Source organism: Pyrgilauda ruficollis, unplaced genomic scaffold, assembly GCF_017590135.1.
Source record: "Pyrgilauda ruficollis isolate IOZ18807 unplaced genomic scaffold, ASM1759013v1 scaffold3, whole genome shotgun sequence".
Classification (NCBI taxonomy): domain Eukaryota; kingdom Metazoa; phylum Chordata; class Aves; order Passeriformes; family Passeridae; genus Pyrgilauda; species Pyrgilauda ruficollis.
The window spans coordinates 13833342-13848702 of record NW_024524377.1 but is presented as its reverse complement, the minus strand read 5'-3'; the positions used below and the strand labels follow the sequence as shown (position 1 = coordinate 13848702).

The following is a 15361-nucleotide window of genomic DNA, read 5'->3' as shown; positions in this document are numbered from 1 at the left end:
GTGTCCTCAGTACCACAAAACCTCGGTCACAAATGCTGATTAGGTTCAGTCCTTGGAGTGACACAAGCCCTATAGTTATTTTACAGATCCCAGCTATTTTCTCACCGAGTGCCCTGGCGTGTAATTGTACTCTCTCATACCCCTTTCTTGTCACTGTCTAGGCTCTGATTGAAGGACTGGCACAGAGAGAGGAGCCTGTTGAGCCCACAGCCACTCCCGAGGTGTTGGGATGGACCCGGTGCTGTGTGTCCACAGGGTGCAGAACCTTTTCTCCAGGTCACTGTCAGCCGGGGAGGTGTGGAGGCCCGCGAGGGTTCTGCGAGCTGTTCATGTGTGCGTGTCTGTGTGCGCCGGGACTTGCACGCGCAGCCCTGCCGCCAGCCCCGCTGCTATTCCCGGTATTCCTAGCAGGTCGGGACAGGCACCGGGGAGGGGGAGCTGCCTTTCACCGGCGCCCCCCGCACCCTGCCCCGACCCTCCTGTGAGAAAACGGGGCCGCCAGGGCCCAGGGGCTGCGGCAGGGAGGGAGCCCGGGGCCGGGGCAGCCCGCGGCATCCCCGGGCAAGGGACCCGGGGGCAGAGTACGGGCAACGCGCGCAGCGACGGGGCTTTGCGGCGGGGAGGTGGCTCCATCTGCAGGACACGGACCGGGCCGGGAGACCCGGCGCGGGGGATGCCCGCCGCCCCCGCCCGCCGCTCGGTATGCGGGACACGGCGCTGGGGGACACGGACAAGGACATCGGCTCCTCCGGCCATGCTCGCGCCGTGCCCGGGATGCGGGCGTGGGAAGTTGCCAGCATCCCTGTGCCCCCAGAGCTTCCCACGCCCGCTGGTCCCCCTGATACCCCTGCACGCCCCGAGCACCCCGCACCCACTGCCCCTGCACCCCGTAAGTGCTCTCACCAGGTACACCCAGTGCCTGGGCATCCCCCGCCCCAAAGGCAACCCTCACTCTGCTCCGCAGCCCTGCAGCCAGGGCTGCCACCCGCACCCCGGGGCATCCCACGCCCTAAGATCCCGGGAACGCTCCCCCGCGCCGGCAGCCGCCGGGGCAGCGGGTCGGACCCCGGTGGCGGCGGGAGGCGGAGGCGGGGCCGGGACGGGCTCCACCCCGGCCCCCGGCCCACATAGGCCGGCCGGGAGGGCCCCTCGCCTGCGCCGTCCCGGGGCTCCACGGAGCATCCCGGCGGTCGGAGGAAAGCGTGGGGCAGGAGCTGCGGGTGGATACGTGCAAAGGGGGTGCCTGGCTGCGGGGGCCCGTCCCGTCCCGGGCGGCGGGATGCTGCGGCAGCGTTGCGGGCAGCTCCTGGCCCGGCTGGAGCGGGGGCTGCAGCTCCTGGAGCTCGGCGGCAGCGTGGAGGAAGGTGGGTGTGTGTAGCCCTTCGGCCCGGGGCACACCGGCACCCTCGATTCTGCCGCCGGCTTAGTCTGGGGAAGCTGGGGGCTGGCCCCCGTCCCGGCTGACCACCCACTGCTGTTGTCCGCAGACTACATCCGGATCGCTCGGTGCTTTGAGGCGACGCGCCAGAGATGCTGCCGGCTGGAGCAGGATGGGCATCGTGCCCGCGAGCAGCTGGCCCGTGTGGAGGCCGAGCGGGCGGCGCTGGAGGTGAAGCTCAAGCACGCCCGAAACCAAGTGGAGGTGGAGATGAAGAAGCGGCACCGGGCAGAGGCTGAGCTGGAGAAGCAGGTCAGGGGGCTGGCCGCAGGGATACCCTGGGGGCTGGCTGCAGGGCCCTCAGCCTGCTCACCACCGCCCTGTTTCACTTGCAGGAGCGGAAACTTCAGCTGGTCCTTGAGTTGCTGATGCGGGAACCATGGGGCAACGAGGCACTGAGCAGGGAGCAGTGCTCTGTTCTCAGTGCCCTGGCTGGCCGGCGCCTTGGGACAGCCTTGGCACCCATCAGGAGGTGAGCAGGGGTGGCAGTCCTCACCCCAACCCTTCGGGCAGCCCTGGGGTCGGCTGTGCCCCTCTCCCCCTCATTACTGCTGGGCTTGAGGGGCTGGCTGGGCAAGGAGGTGCCTGGGCTCTGTAGGGGCATCAGCTGTGGGCTCCCAGGAGTAGGTGCTGGCTGAGGGGGAATTTCTCCAGCTGAACTCACTCTGCAGGTCATCTGCAGTGGACGAGTCATGCCAGTCCCTCCTGTCCCACTCGGATATCAGCTATGACCGCACTGAGGATGATGTGGTAAGAAGTGTTCGGCTGTGAGTCTCAGGGTTTACCCCAATAGTGAGGGGGTCATTTTGCTCCACTTCTGCAGTGGCACAGCCCCTTTGTATATCCACGGTTAGGGGTGGGCTGCTATCAGGGCTGGAGATGAATGCTGGGGATGCCCCTGGCCTGATGCAGCCTCAGACTCCCTGCTGCCTTTCAGGATGTTGATATGACGGTGGTGCGGACCCTGAAGCGCAAAGCTTCGGACAGGCAGGTATGAGGAAATGCTGGGATGTGGCAGTTTTGGGGGCTGGTGTTGAGGTGGTGTCTGTGCATCTGTATGGGTGAAGATCCCCCAGCTCTGATCACACTCCTTCAATGTGCCCTTTGGGTCCCTCTGCCCACCCACAGGTCCCAGTGGGCATCCCAGGCTGGGGTGCTGGCCCTGTGCCATGCAAGGTGAGGACACCCAGATACTTCTCCATCCCAGTACAGGAGGCTTCAAGGAGCCTGGCAGGGAATTTAATTTATTGATGCTGTGCTGGGAGCATCGTCTCTCGGCAAACCTCCCACGATCAATAGAAACTCCATTACGCGCCACCATAGCCTAGCTGGGCTCCTCAATAATTCATCACCACGTGCGGGCATCCCGCACCCCGCTCTGCTCACACCTCTGCATTGCAGGCCTGACCTGGCTTCCCCCATCCCCAGGGCTGGCTCTGACCTGGTGGGGAAGCCTCAGTCCCCATGATGCCTGGTGTGGGGCAGGCAGTGCTTGGGGAGTAGGGTGAGACTGGGACTTTTTGCTGGGCTGAGGCCACTTGGCTTGGGTACTCTGGGGAGTCAGGGAGGGGAGGGTCTCTGCCTGCTCTTCATGCTGTCTTCTGTTTCCAGCGTGTGTCCCTGGCCCCTCAGGTTGGCCCTGTGGTGATGGCAAAGCGGCACCGTTCTTCTGTGGTACCCCATAACGCTGTGAGTAGAGAAGTAGAGACCCCAGCATGCCCTGGGCAAGGATGGGGTGCATGGGCTTTCCCAGTGCCAAAAAGGCAGTGGTGCAGCCCTCAGTCCTGTGGATGCTGTGGGGACAGTGCTCAGCTGTCTCCTCTGGGTGCCTTCAGCCTGTATCACCTTGGTCCCAGTGGGGACAGCATCCCTGGCTATGCTGGACCACTGCCCTGAAGCCTGCATCTCCCTGTACCCGTGGTGGCAGCATCCCTGGCTTTGCAGGACCACAGGGATGGGGATCAGGTGGACCAGAGATCATGTGGGAGATGTTGGAGAACTGTGGGGCTGTAGTCACATATCTTATTGGTCTCCATTTTGACAGATGAGCGTCCCCTCTATGCCCCCTCCTGCTGAGGTCCCAGGCCCTGCTGACAGCCTCCCGCCTGCTGTTCTGGTGCCTCAGCGCCGCTCTCGCCAGGGACATCGTGTCTCCATGCATGCAGGTCACAGGAAGGGCTGCAAAGGGGTTTGATGGGTGGTATGGGAACCAGCCTCCAGGTGCTTCTGTCACAGGGGAGAGGGGGGGATCTGTTTGAGGATGCTTGTCCCCACTCTGGAGGTACTGGGGTCCTCTGGACATGCCAGAGACTCCCTGGGAAGTGGGAAGCCTCCTCACATCCTAGCTGGTACATGGAGTGGCTTGCCTTTCAGGTCTCCCTCCGCAGCCTCCTCCCTCTGCAGGGCTGACCATAGTTTGTGGCACCAGTGAAGATCTGGGCTGCCGTGCTGCAGGGCAGGAGAGCCACACTGAGGGCAGCTCAGTGGGACAGCCAGCACCAGCCCCCTTCCCCTCACCACCACGGAGTCTCCCACCAGTCCAGCACAAGTTCACCTCCAAAACGGTGCGTGACCCAGCCTCTCTCCTCTGGGGAGGTGGGCAGGGGAGAGAGTTATGGGGTGGGGAGTAAGGCTGTCCTTCATTCCCCAACCCCTTAGCTTTGCCTGCAGGGGGAATAGATGGAGACAGTGGGACTTGGCTGGGAGAAGATAAAGGAGTGTTACTGGGTATCTGCACGAAGGGGGGCCCCTGATCCTGTTCCTCCTCTCCAGGTGATCCGGCCTGAGCCATGTTGCGTCTGTGGTTCCCGCATCCGCTTTGGGAAGACTGCCATCAAGTGCTGCCAGTGCCAGCTGCTGCTACACACCAAGTGTCGGGAGCAGTGCCCCAGCCTCTGCACACCCAGGCCTCACCACCACGCCTGGCCCCAGGAGGTGAGGGGGGCATGGCAGTGCTTGGGGGGCCTCTCCATGTCCTCATGAGGCTTCAGAGCTACTGGCCCTAGGATGCTGAGCCTCTGCCCACCCTGGCTACAGGGCTGCGTGGTGGGCACAGCGCAGGTTGGCATTGTTCTCCCCAGGGTGTGCTGGCTGACTTCGCGCCCTCCACGCCGCCCCTGGTGCCCGCGCTGGTGGTGCAGTGTGTGACCGAGGTGGAGAAACGAGGCTTGACAGAGGTAGGGGCCAGGATGGTGCAGGTGGCAATGCTGTGGTTCCCAGGGGCTGACCCTTTTCCCTGTGCCCCAGACAGGGCTGTACCGGGTGCCAGGCGCGGAGCAGCTGGTGCGGGAGTGGAAGCGGAAGCTGCTGCGGGCTGGGGGTGCGCTGCCCGCCCTCAGCAGCGTGACTGACATCCATGTGGTGTGCGGGGTGCTCAAGGATTTTCTGCGGGGACTCAAGGAACCACTGGTCACCTTCAGCCTCCACCCTGCCTTCCTGAGGGCTGCTGGTGAGCAGGGGATCCCAAGATGAGGGAGGGGGAAGGGACTGCTTCTCCCCTAACACTGCTCCCTGGTGCTGCCACAGACATCCCCGATGATGCCGCCAGCGACACAGCCCTGCGCCATGTGGTGAGCAAGCTGCCCCCGGCCAACAGGGATACCCTGGCCTTCCTCATGCTGCACCTGCTCAGGTGAGGGGCTCATCCTGGCACGGGTCTGTCCCCATCTCCCCATCTCTCTGGCCCTCACCAAGGCTTTGTGCCTAGAGTGGGGAAGCTGCAGAAGAGGAGCCCCTGGGCTGGGCAGCATGCTCACACTCTCTGTCCCCCCTTGCAGGGTGTCACACAGCCCTGACACCAAGATGGATGTGCTCAACCTGTCCCGTGTGTTTGGCCCCACGCTGGTGGGATACAGCTCAGCCAATCCCACACCGCTCGCCATCATGGAGGACACGCCTCGGCAGTGCAAGGTGAGGGGTCCCTGAGGTGTGGGTGTACCCTGGGCACTGCCACTGTCCCCATCCTACACGTCTCTCTGCCCAGGTGGTGGCTCGTCTCCTTTCACTGCCACCCACTTTCTGGAGAGGCTTTGTGGAGACAGAGCAGGAGAACCTGGTGCCAGTGCCAGCCCTGGGACGTGAATGTGGTGAGCACAGGAGCCCCAGCCCCCACCCACAATGGCCTTCAGCTTCCTTGAAGGGTCCTGGTTGTCCAGGGCTGGGGTGAGATAGCTGTCCCCAATCTGTTCTGCAGAACCCTTCTTCCAGCGCATTGCCTCTCCGGAGCCCAAGTCAGGCCAGCTGAGCCCAGCTGGTACCTGCTGCCTCCCCAGCACCCTGAGGAGCTGCGTGGGCACGGCCACCCAGCCCCCGTGAGTGCTGTCGGGTGTGGGTGGGGGCCCAGGGGAGCTCGCTTTGTACCCCTGACTCATCTCTCCCCACGCAGGCAGGGGCCAACCCCGAGGAAGGTGAGTCGGTTCTTCCCTTCTCCTGTGTAGCCTGCAGCAGTGGCTCCCTCGGGACACGGAGCTGGCACTGGAGGAGCAAAGACTGCAGGACCAGGCAACTACCTGTGGGGTGACAGTGCCGAGCTCTCCTCTGCTTCCCTGGGGAGCAGAGCTGGCTCTGTCCAGCTGTGGTGGCAGGGACACTACACTAGTGCTTGTACTTTGAATCAGGTTTGTATTAAATGTTTGCAGCAAAACACACCTGGCTGTGGCTGCTGTCTGTCCTGGCCTGCTGCTCCCAGGGGTTGGGGCTCACTGGAGCCTGGCTGTGCAGCAGACAAGAGCTGAGCAATGCTCCACAGAACCTGTGCTTTGGGAGGGCAGGCAGAGCCCCTTCCCACCCGAGCTGAAGCCCTATTCTGCTCTGGAGCCCTGGATGTGGGAGGCCCCTCTTTGAGCCAAGATGTTGGCCTCAAGTAATTGGAGCTGTTGCTGCTCGGGGCAGGACAACCTTAAAGTGTTTCCAGACTTCCTGGCACCTCAGTGGAGGCCTCTTTAACTCCTTCCTCCCCTCCAGCCCAGGCAGTGCTGGGATGTACAGCCCTTTCCTTCCGAGAGGGGGAAGCAGGATCATGCTGTAATGGAGCAATGTCCTAGGCAGGGCTTGTCCCCCAGATAACTCTGCAGAAGGGGCAACCACTGCAGAGGGAGTTTAGGGAAAAGAGGCATTGCACAACAGGGATAAGAACTGCCCCTGTGCCACATCAAGCAGCCAGTAAACCTTTGTCCCTACTAAAAGCCAGACCAGATGGGGCACGAGAGGAAATTCATGTGCAATCCTGAAAGCCAAGTACTTTGGCTCAATTTTCTCCAGCACAGGAGTGTACACCAGAGGGCAAGGAAATTAACACATCCAAGGCAGAGGCAAAACTGAAGGAGTTTAATGTGCTTAAAGCTAGGGAACAGCTAATCCCTGCCCAGGACCACAGGAGAACTGGCACAGGAAGGCACAGGGCTAGGAGCAAGGATTTACTCCAAATCCATCGAACTGGGATGGTACTGGATGGATGGAGAATACCTAATACAGTGCCTTGCTGAAAATGAGAGGCATGATGGGGCCCTTGGTGGAGTGCAGGGCTTTAGCACAGGGTTCAAAACCAGGGAGGTAAAAGGATAAGGGGCAGCATTGGTTCCTGTAGACAATCCATGCCAGGGCAGTTCAGGAGGAAACTACCTTCCATGAAATCAGGTTTTTGAGGCAAAGTGAGGAGCTAAATCCCTGCAACTTGCACACACGTAAGTTGATTGCTCTGGTGCCCAGTGGATGTGGCTGGTGACAAGGGGAGATATGCAGTGAGCCCCCCCAAGCTGCAGCCATGCTGGTGTGAAGGAGGCTGTTGGCCCACCAGGGTCGCAGGAGCTTGCTGCCCTCACTCTTGAGCCCTGCCTAGGCAGCAGGCACAGGTCTCAGCCTGACAAGAGCAGGCTTGGTAGGGCTGGCAGCTCTCTTGGCATGCACTGAGCCCAGGGGGCAGAGGTGGTGCTGGGGGAAGGGGTGTTCTTGCAGCTCCCTCCAGGGCCAGCAGCCCGCTAGTCTGACCCAGCCCTGTGTGTGCCAGTGCCCCAGGACAGCGTGGCACTGCTGTTTTCCCAGCAGCAGGGAGGAGCCCAGCTCAGGCTGTTGCAATCATGCTGAAATCAAGAGTCTCAATCTGTTCCTGTGGGGTGAGCTGCCTACACATGACAGGCACATTCAAAGCTCCCAGGTCTTAGAGATGGGCCAAGACCTTCCAGGGAGTTGCAGACAGCAAATAGTGCAGGGACAGCCTGGTGAAGAGTGGCAAGGTGGTGCTGGTAGTGCACTTTGGTGGAGAAGCACACAAAGTTGGACCCAAGACACTGCAGGCAGCAAGTGCTCCCTGCATATGCACACAGGCTTGTACCAGGGTCACGTACTGTCCCCAAAGCCTTCACCCTGGCCCAGGGCTGGTCCCTGGGCTGCAAGAGAAGCAGCATGCAAGGCTGATGCTCATCAGCTTTAATGTCTGTCTGGAGCAGTGGTCAGGCACTTGCAGGGCTCCTGGCCTGCACCTACCCCCTCTTGGGGGTGCTGAGAACCTCCCAGGATGTGAGGCCTCAGTGCAGGCTCTTCTTGTGGGGCACGGCAGGGAGCAGGGGGCTGGTGCTGCCCATGACTCACAGGATAATCTGGTTTTTGTAGCTTCGGCTCAGCTCCTTGTGAGGAAGGACAATGGAGTTGAGAATAACGACCTCAGCCGGAATGGTGACACTGCAGCCTGGGAGGGGAATGCAAAGGCTTTAGCTGGAGGGGAGAAGCTGCCTCGGTGATCAGGCCCAGGGTGCTTCCACACAGCAGCAACGTACCCAGGATTGTGATGGAGGGCGTGAGGCGCCCGTCCCGGAACAGGGTCTCGCTGTCGATCTTGGCATAGGGATCGTTGGGGTTGGGGTCGCTGGGAGTCCCTTCCACCCGGGCCCAGCGCCCAATGGTGCTGTCCCAGCCCACAATGGTATTCAGGACACAGGTGTGGTCCTGGGGTGAAGGAGAGGAGAATGCACAGTGCTGCTGCCTCCCTGTATGGGGTGGGGGTCGACACCTACTCCCTCAGTCAAACCCCACTTACATGGAGCGAGGCGCCGTGCAGGACGATGGACTCTCGCACGCGCACACCGGCGCCCACGGTCACACCCTCCCCAATGGAGACGTTGGGGCCCAGCTGTGAGGACAGAGGCAGGTGATGAGGACAAGGACAGTGATGTCCTCGGCACCCCTGAGCACGTCCCTGCCCCAGGGCCCCCCCAGCCTGCACTCACCACTGCAGTGCTGTCGATGGAGGCTGTCGGGTGGATGTACACATTCCCTGCAACACACGGCAGTGGATTCAGGGGAGGCAGCCCACAGGAGTCCCTGCCTCTCAGATAAAGGGAGGTCCCACTCGTGGGTCCCACTGCCTCCCTAGGCAGCCCCAAAAGTGTCAGCGTGTCAGAACGGTACCTCGGATGACAGGACCTCCAGGTTTGTTCTGGGCCAGTCTCTCTGGGTGGCTTTTGCTATACTGGTTCAGGTAAAGGCGGCTGGCATAGATAGCAGAGCTGGAGGAGGAAGAGCAGGAGATTGTTATTGTCACTCTGGCACTACCAGGGCAGAGGAGGATCCAAAATCAGCATCACCCACCCACCCCCAGGGCTCTGCCTGAGCACCCTCCACTCCCAGCCGTGATACTGATCACTCCCATCCCTGGTACAGATCACTTGATGCTCCTGCTACGCCAGCCCCAGCACTTACCCAGCTGACTTGATCTGGCTCCAGAAGCCATCAGTTTTGTAGACGAAGAGTTTGCCACTCCCAGCCAGGGCCGTGAAAACATCCTGCTCTAGCCGGATCACTTCCGCACGCTGCCAGCCATTGGAACTTTCCTCTCTGGAAGCAAGAGTCCTGTTAGACACTCATCCCAGCCATGGCCTCAGCCAAGGACCACAGCAGACCTACCCTCCCCAAATTCAGGGACTCTGACAATCCCAGATTCCTACCTAGCCATGCACTTCTCCCTGAAAGTGGGGAGAGGGACAGCTGTCAGGCTAGGGTGGGACACTGAGCCCCAGAGCAGCAGAGGGACAGCCAAAATAAGCTCTGAGCCAGAAGCTGATGGTGCAAGAGCCCCACCTAGTCCAGGTGGGTGTATGATCCCGTCCCCAGTCCAGAGCCTGCACAGCTGGATTTTAACTTGGGTGGTGGCAGAGATGTGAGGTGACAGACTGGCTGGTGCAAGGAGCTGGAGAGGGGAGGAGAGCATTCCCAGGTGAAAGGCTTGCTCAGCCTCTTGTCCAGAGCTGAATGAGAATGGGGTGGGAAGAGAGGAAGGGAGAGGGAAAGTCTCAAGCTGACCAGGAGCAGAGGAAACAGCAGCCTGGAGAAGGGAGGGAAAGCATGCATTACCACTAGGATCAATCCAGCCCAGAGAGCAGCGAGTGCAGACACAGAGGGAGACTTACCCAAGGTAAGGACAGCTGGTGCAGGACCAGGAAACAAGTGAGTGATGGCAGAGGAGGAGAAAAGATAGAGAAAGTATGGAGGATGAGCGTGCTGCTGCAGCCCCAGGAAGCAGGGGGGTGGGAGGGACACAGAGCAGAGTGAGGCACTCACAGTGCTAGCTCCTGTTGGTTCCTCTGGAAGACCTCACCAATGTGCTGGAAGATGGCAGGTGTGAAGAGGTAGATGCCACAGTTAATGATCTCACTGACAAAAGTGCTGGGCTTCTCCACATAGTGCTGAACCTGGAGGCGAGGGAAGAGACATGAATGCCAGGGTGCAGCTCCTCCATCCAGCACCACACCCTCCGTGGCACACTGGGACCACAGACCCACACAGGTGACACAGCACCTGCCACCCACACCGTGCTCGACTCCCCAAGGCCCTCCAGTACCTCCTGTGTGCCTGCATTTGCCACGATACAGCCATAATTCAGTGCCTGTGTCCTGTTGGCCTAAGAAACAAGGACAGTATTAGCAATGGTGGAGCAGTAGGCACAGGGAGGCAAAGCAGATGAAACCCAGACCTCACAGTCTGGGACCCACCCACCACAGGAGCTGCTGGCTTCTAAGCCTAGGGCAGAGCACTGCAGCTCTTCTGCTCCCCAGCACTGCCACTCACTGTGGTACCCAGAATGACAAAGCTGTGCATGTCCCCATGCTGCTGCCGAAACTCCAGCATCTCCTGTAAGGGGAACTCTGAGCACACGTCTGCGTTGAGGACAAAGAAGGCCTCAGCACCACCTGACAGGATCTGGTCTCGGAAGTGATAGATGCCACCACCCGTGCCCAGGGCTGCATACTCCTGCAGATACCTACAAGCCAAGCAGGAAAAAGGGGGGGGCTTAGGGAAGCAGGTGTCTAGTGCCACCAAGCAGCAGCAGGGTTGGGAAGGACTGGAGAGACATAATCCTGCCATTCAGTGGTGGGTTTCATGCAGGCATTGCACAGAAGGAGGCTGTGGCAGCTTAGAGCTGTGCTAGAGAGGCATCTCTGGAGCAGGAATCATCCAGGGCAGGGGCCAAGGCAAAGGAAAGGTGGTGGAACTAACGGGGGAACCAGGCTGTGCCCACCCACGGTGGGACAGAGCCCAGCCGCCCCATGCCGGAGCGCTGACTGGGGGCTGCCAGTCTGGGGCAGGCAGCTGAGGGGCTGAGCCAGGCCGTGCCACCCTGTGTGCCCCAGGGGTGAGAGCTCCTGCCCACCTGATGGGAACCTTGAACTCCTGCTGCGCCGATACGAGAAAGCGGCTGAGGGCCTCGTTGGGCTGGTAGAAACCCATCAGCAGGATCTCCTTCATGCCGGGCACCTGCCGAGGGACGGAGGAAGGGATCAGAAAGGAAAGGAATGGCACTGCCCCCTCCTCCACGGCCCCGGCCCCCCGTACCTTGGCGCAGGCCTCGATGTGGTGCTGCACCATGGGCACGCCGGCCACGGGGAAGAGCGGCTTGGGCACCTCGAAGGACAGCGGCCGGAACCGGGTCCCTGTGGAGCACAGCGGGGTCGGCCGGGCACTGCGCCGGCGGGACACGCCGCGGGCCCGGCGCACTTACCCTTCTGCGGGCCCCCGATGAGGATGACGGCCTTGAGCGGCATGGCGGCTCCGCAGCGAGCTCCGGCTCCGCTCCGGCGGCTCCGCAAGCGAGCCCCGCGGCCCGGCCCGGCCCGGCCCCGCCGCCGCTTCCGCGCACGTGGCGCCGCGCTCGCTGTGAGGGCGCGGGAGGCGGCGGGGCGGCTGCGGCCGGGCGGGGTGCGGCGCTCGGTGCGGGGTTGCGATGGTCCGTTCGGGTGTGCGGGGAGCGGCAGGTGCTGTGGCTGTGTGTGTGCCCCAGCGCTTCGGTGCGCCGTCAGGGGACACCATGGGCTCTACACGCCCTTGGACACGGGGCCTGCGACAGGCACAGTCCGCAGCCACGTGTGTGTGTGTCGGGGAGCGTGTGAGTGCCCGCAGGCAGCGGGCGGTACGCGTGTGCCCCTGCCCGCAGCGGCAGGCACGGCACCGAGGGGCTGGGGGGCAGCGGGCTGTAACCGGAGCGGTCCCGGCCGGCACGGCACGGCACGGCCTCATATGGGTAGCGGATATTTATAGCCAGGCATCAGGTCCCTCACCGGCACCTGCCATGCCCGCAGCAGGAGCCCTGCCCTGCTGTCCCGCTGTCCCAGCCACCTTCGGCGCTCCGTATTTTCACTCCATGACGTGAGGGCCATGTGAGTCAGCCCCCTTGCTTCACAGCTTCTCTGACTTTTTCACCAGGTTTCAACATGGAAGCCCAGCCTCACATGGAATCCTTTCTGGACTCAGGTCCCTAGGTTGTGGGGAAAGGACCCTCCCGAGATACCAGGGGCTGCATTTCACACTCGTGCAATTCCCTCCCAGGAAGGCACTGAAACTGGAGGGGCTGCTCAGGGTCTTTATTGCTGCTCTGGCATGTTGCTTGCTCCAAACCATGGGGACATCGGCAACTCCAGAGCCCGGCAGAGAGGAGGGGACAGGAATGGGGACTGGAATGAGCAGACGCCTTCTCCCCAAAATCAATAAATAAAGCCCTATCACTACAGCAGCATGAGGAAGGTGAGTGCCCAGCCACTGTTCCTGTCCCCCTGCTCAGGGCACCCCGCATTGTGCCACCAGCCGGGGAGGGCTGAGGAGGGGGCACAGGGCAGGGCAAGGCACCTCAGGGTCAGGTGGGAGGTGTGAGGGGTCTGGGACAGGGGGGCAGGCTGGTACTGAGGTACAGGGCAAGGTCTGGAGCTGGGTGGGCAGAGCACGAGCAGCGTGGGCCTGAGCAGACACAGGAGGTGTGCGTGGCACCTGGGTGCCCCCTGCAAAGAGGGGGTGCCTGCCAGTCCCCCACCCTGGCATGGGGAGCAGCTGACAGCCCCAGGGAAGGCACCGGCATCGGTCCTGGAGACACAAACCCACTTGCCAGGACCAGGGCTGGGAGGAGCGGAAGGTGGGGGGCTGGCAGCCCCCCCTCCCAGCTGTAAGGACTGGGGCTGTGCTGGCTGGCAGGGGGTTGTGAGCAAGCCCCTCTCTGCAGGAACCACTGGAGCAGCCTCAGTCTTCTGGTGCTGGTGTGCAAACCAGGGGGAGCACGGGGACTGCCACACCGTGGCCAGGGGCAGCTGCAGGCTGCAGGGTAAGGCACACGGCTGATGGGACCCATGTGGCCAGGGCTGGCTAGCAAACTGGCAGCTCTTCCCCCCCACCCGGGGCTTCCCTTGCCCCTCTGCATCCCATTCTTCCCCCGACCCTCTGCCACATTCTCTGTTCCTTGCAGCAAGGCTTCCTACCACCCTCCCACTGCCGGACCCCACTGCTGGTCTGGTTGCGGCAGTGCCTCCTCTTCATCAGCACTGCCAAAATGATGCTGCGGGCCACCATCATCCCTGACAGCAGCTCGCGAGGTCCATGGACTCATCCTGGCGCGTCCCGGCTCCTCCTCAGCCGCCCCGTACTGCGGCACATGGAATGTTCCTCTGGCTCCCCGGCCCCTCGTGGCCGTGGCCAAGGCACCAGTTACTGTGGCCCTGGTGGCTGGCCGCCCTGGTAAGAGCGCAGTAAGACCTTGTGCTTTGTGACGGCCTCGCTGCGGCGCTTCTGGTGATCCACCAGGAATTCCTTGAGGCGGTTGGTGGTGAAAGTCAGGGTCTGGCGGCGCAGCTTCATCAGGTAGGCATCCTGGAGCCAGGCATTGGCGAAGCAGTCCTTCACCGTGGGGCGGCTCCTGGGGCAGAGCCAGCTCTGCATCAGGGACTGCCGGGGGCGCCCACTGCTGCTCCACCCCCCAAACCCAGCCACCACCCTTGCCCTGCAAGACCCAGGGGGTCCCAGCCCTCTCCAAAAGCAGTGATGGACTCCAGGCTCCCACTGATAATATCTGGAGGGGTCCCATGTGACCCTCTGGGGCACAGTCTGGTGCCATGTGTCCTCCCTGGCTGGGCTGGGCACTCACCAGGGGTGGACAGTGAGGACCTTGCGGATGAAGAGGGCAGCAGTCTGCGAGACGTTGGGGTACAGCTTGAAGGCATCAAAGCGCCCTGCCAGGATGCGGTTCTCCGTCTCGATGGGGTCCAGTTCAAAGAATGGTGATCGCCCGCTGAGCCTGTGGTGGTGGAGGGGGTGATGGGCTGGGGGGACAGTGGTGGGAGGGCACTTGCTGTCCCGCTTCCCCCCATCCCTGGTTTGAAAAGCCACAGCCACCCAGAGTGTCTTCATCTCCCCATGTCCAGCTGGAAAGAGTCTGCTGGGCTAACAGCATCCCTCAGTCCACCATCATTGGTGTCCTCTGTGGCAGCAAGCCCTGTGTAGGGCTGACTACACTTCACGGTTCTCATACCCCTGACCCCTTCTCTTACATGATGTAGGTGAGGACGCCAACACCCCAGACATCTGCTGCGGAGCCCACCGGGTCTCCCTTCACCACCTCTGGTGCTGTGGGCAGGGGAGCAGGTCTGTCATATACACAGAGACACCAGCCCCAGCATCCCAGCACACACAGCATCCACAGTGTCCCCACCACTTACAAAAGTCCCAGATCCCCAGGATCCCCAACACCAACAGCATTCCCAACACCCATAGCAGCCAAGCACCCGCGGCAGCCACAGCACTCCATTACTGCACCCTCCAACACCCCTCCCTGACACTGCAGTACCCTGACAGAACCCAGCCAGCCTCCAAGGATACCCCAACTGCCCCACTCCCACTGACCCCAGCGATGCTAAAGAAATTCACAGACCCAGCACCCCAAAGGCCTCCCACCTTCCCCAAGGACACAGTTTCTCCCCATTCCCAAGTCCCCCAGAGCACAGGCATACATGCACACCTTTGGGAATACGCATGCCACAGTTCTGCCCCTGTCCTCCATGCCACTACACCCATGGTGTCCCACTCACACATGTACTCCAGGGTGCCAGCACGCCGCCCCAGCTGCCGCAGAACAAGTGGGTTGTAGGTCTGGGCACTGCCAAAATCTATGATCTTGAGGGCATTTGTGCCTGAGACGATGATGTTGTCTGGCTTGATGTCGAGGTGCACAATGCGGCGGCCATGCAGGTACTCAAGGCCCTGCAGGAGCTGCAGTACGTAGCTCACCACATCATCCTCTGAGTAGCGAAACCTGGGGGCAAGTGCCATCAGCAGGTAGCCCCTTACCACAACTGTCCCCGGTGGCCCTGTGCCCACCTGTACCTGTCCACGATGCTGTAGAGGATCTCCTTGCCAGCACAGTTCTCGCAGATGAGCACCAGGTAGCGGGGGGTGATGTACGCCTCGTGCAGGGCCATGATGCGCTCATGGTGCAGCGCCTTGAGGATCTCGTACTCCTGCAGCACGCTCTGCTTCCGCTCCGCCTCGTAGGGCACAATCTTGGCCATGAAGTGCTTCCCTGTGGCATTCTCCTTGCATAGCCGGATCACCCCAAAACGGCCTCTGCAGCATAGGGCAGGACTCAGCATCCCTGGTGTGGGGTACTGCAAGAACACCCCT

At 61.8% G+C, this 15361-nt stretch overlaps 3 protein-coding genes across 5 annotated transcripts in view; 1 reads left to right on the top strand and 2 right to left on the bottom strand.

The window, feature by feature from the left end:
- Positions 1-1279: 1279 nt before the first annotated feature.
- LOC121356664 (rac GTPase-activating protein 1-like) lies at positions 1280-5874 on the top strand. The gene is made up of 16 exons (XM_041473344.1): positions 1280-1364; positions 1488-1690; positions 1774-1910; positions 2110-2188; positions 2376-2429; positions 3050-3127; positions 3483-3603; positions 3812-4002; positions 4211-4372; positions 4519-4614; positions 4685-4886; positions 4964-5069; positions 5215-5347; positions 5421-5523; positions 5631-5748; positions 5823-5874. Exons 1-16 carry the CDS (start codon positions 1280-1282, stop codon positions 5872-5874), a joined length of 1920 nt encoding a protein of 639 aa, XP_041329278.1.
- An 874-nt stretch (positions 5875-6748) lies between these two features.
- Positions 6749-11563, bottom strand: GMPPA (GDP-mannose pyrophosphorylase A). Of its 2 annotated transcripts, XM_041473576.1 has the most exons (13): positions 11427-11563; positions 11261-11358; positions 11079-11182; positions 10496-10688; positions 10269-10328; positions 9989-10119; positions 9838-9852; positions 9131-9265; positions 8840-8937; positions 8659-8705; positions 8469-8561; positions 8209-8377; positions 6749-8120 (listed from the first exon to the last, which is right to left on the bottom strand). In XM_041473576.1, exons 1-13 carry the CDS (start codon positions 11467-11469, stop codon positions 8020-8022), a joined length of 1287 nt encoding a protein of 428 aa, XP_041329510.1. In that variant the 5' UTR covers positions 11470-11563; the 3' UTR covers positions 6749-8019. The 2 variants fall into 2 exon arrangements, with proteins under 2 accessions (XP_041329510.1, XP_041329511.1); XM_041473577.1 differs by lacking the exon at positions 9838-9852.
- Positions 11564-12270: 707 nt separating this feature from the next.
- Positions 12271-15361, bottom strand: part of SPEG (striated muscle enriched protein kinase) — a 38716-nt gene continuing 35625 nt past the window's right edge. For both annotated transcript variants that reach the window (XM_041473547.1, XM_041473548.1), the window contains exons 37-41: positions 15065-15304; positions 14770-14993; positions 14233-14308; positions 13830-13979; positions 12271-13601 (exon numbers count right to left, since the gene is read on the bottom strand). In XM_041473547.1, coding sequence (XP_041329481.1) covers positions 13394-13601; positions 13830-13979; positions 14233-14308; positions 14770-14993; positions 15065-15304 — 898 coding nt within the window. In that variant the 3' untranslated portion in view covers positions 12271-13393. The remainder of the gene's footprint in view (positions 13602-13829; positions 13980-14232; positions 14309-14769; positions 14994-15064; positions 15305-15361) is intronic.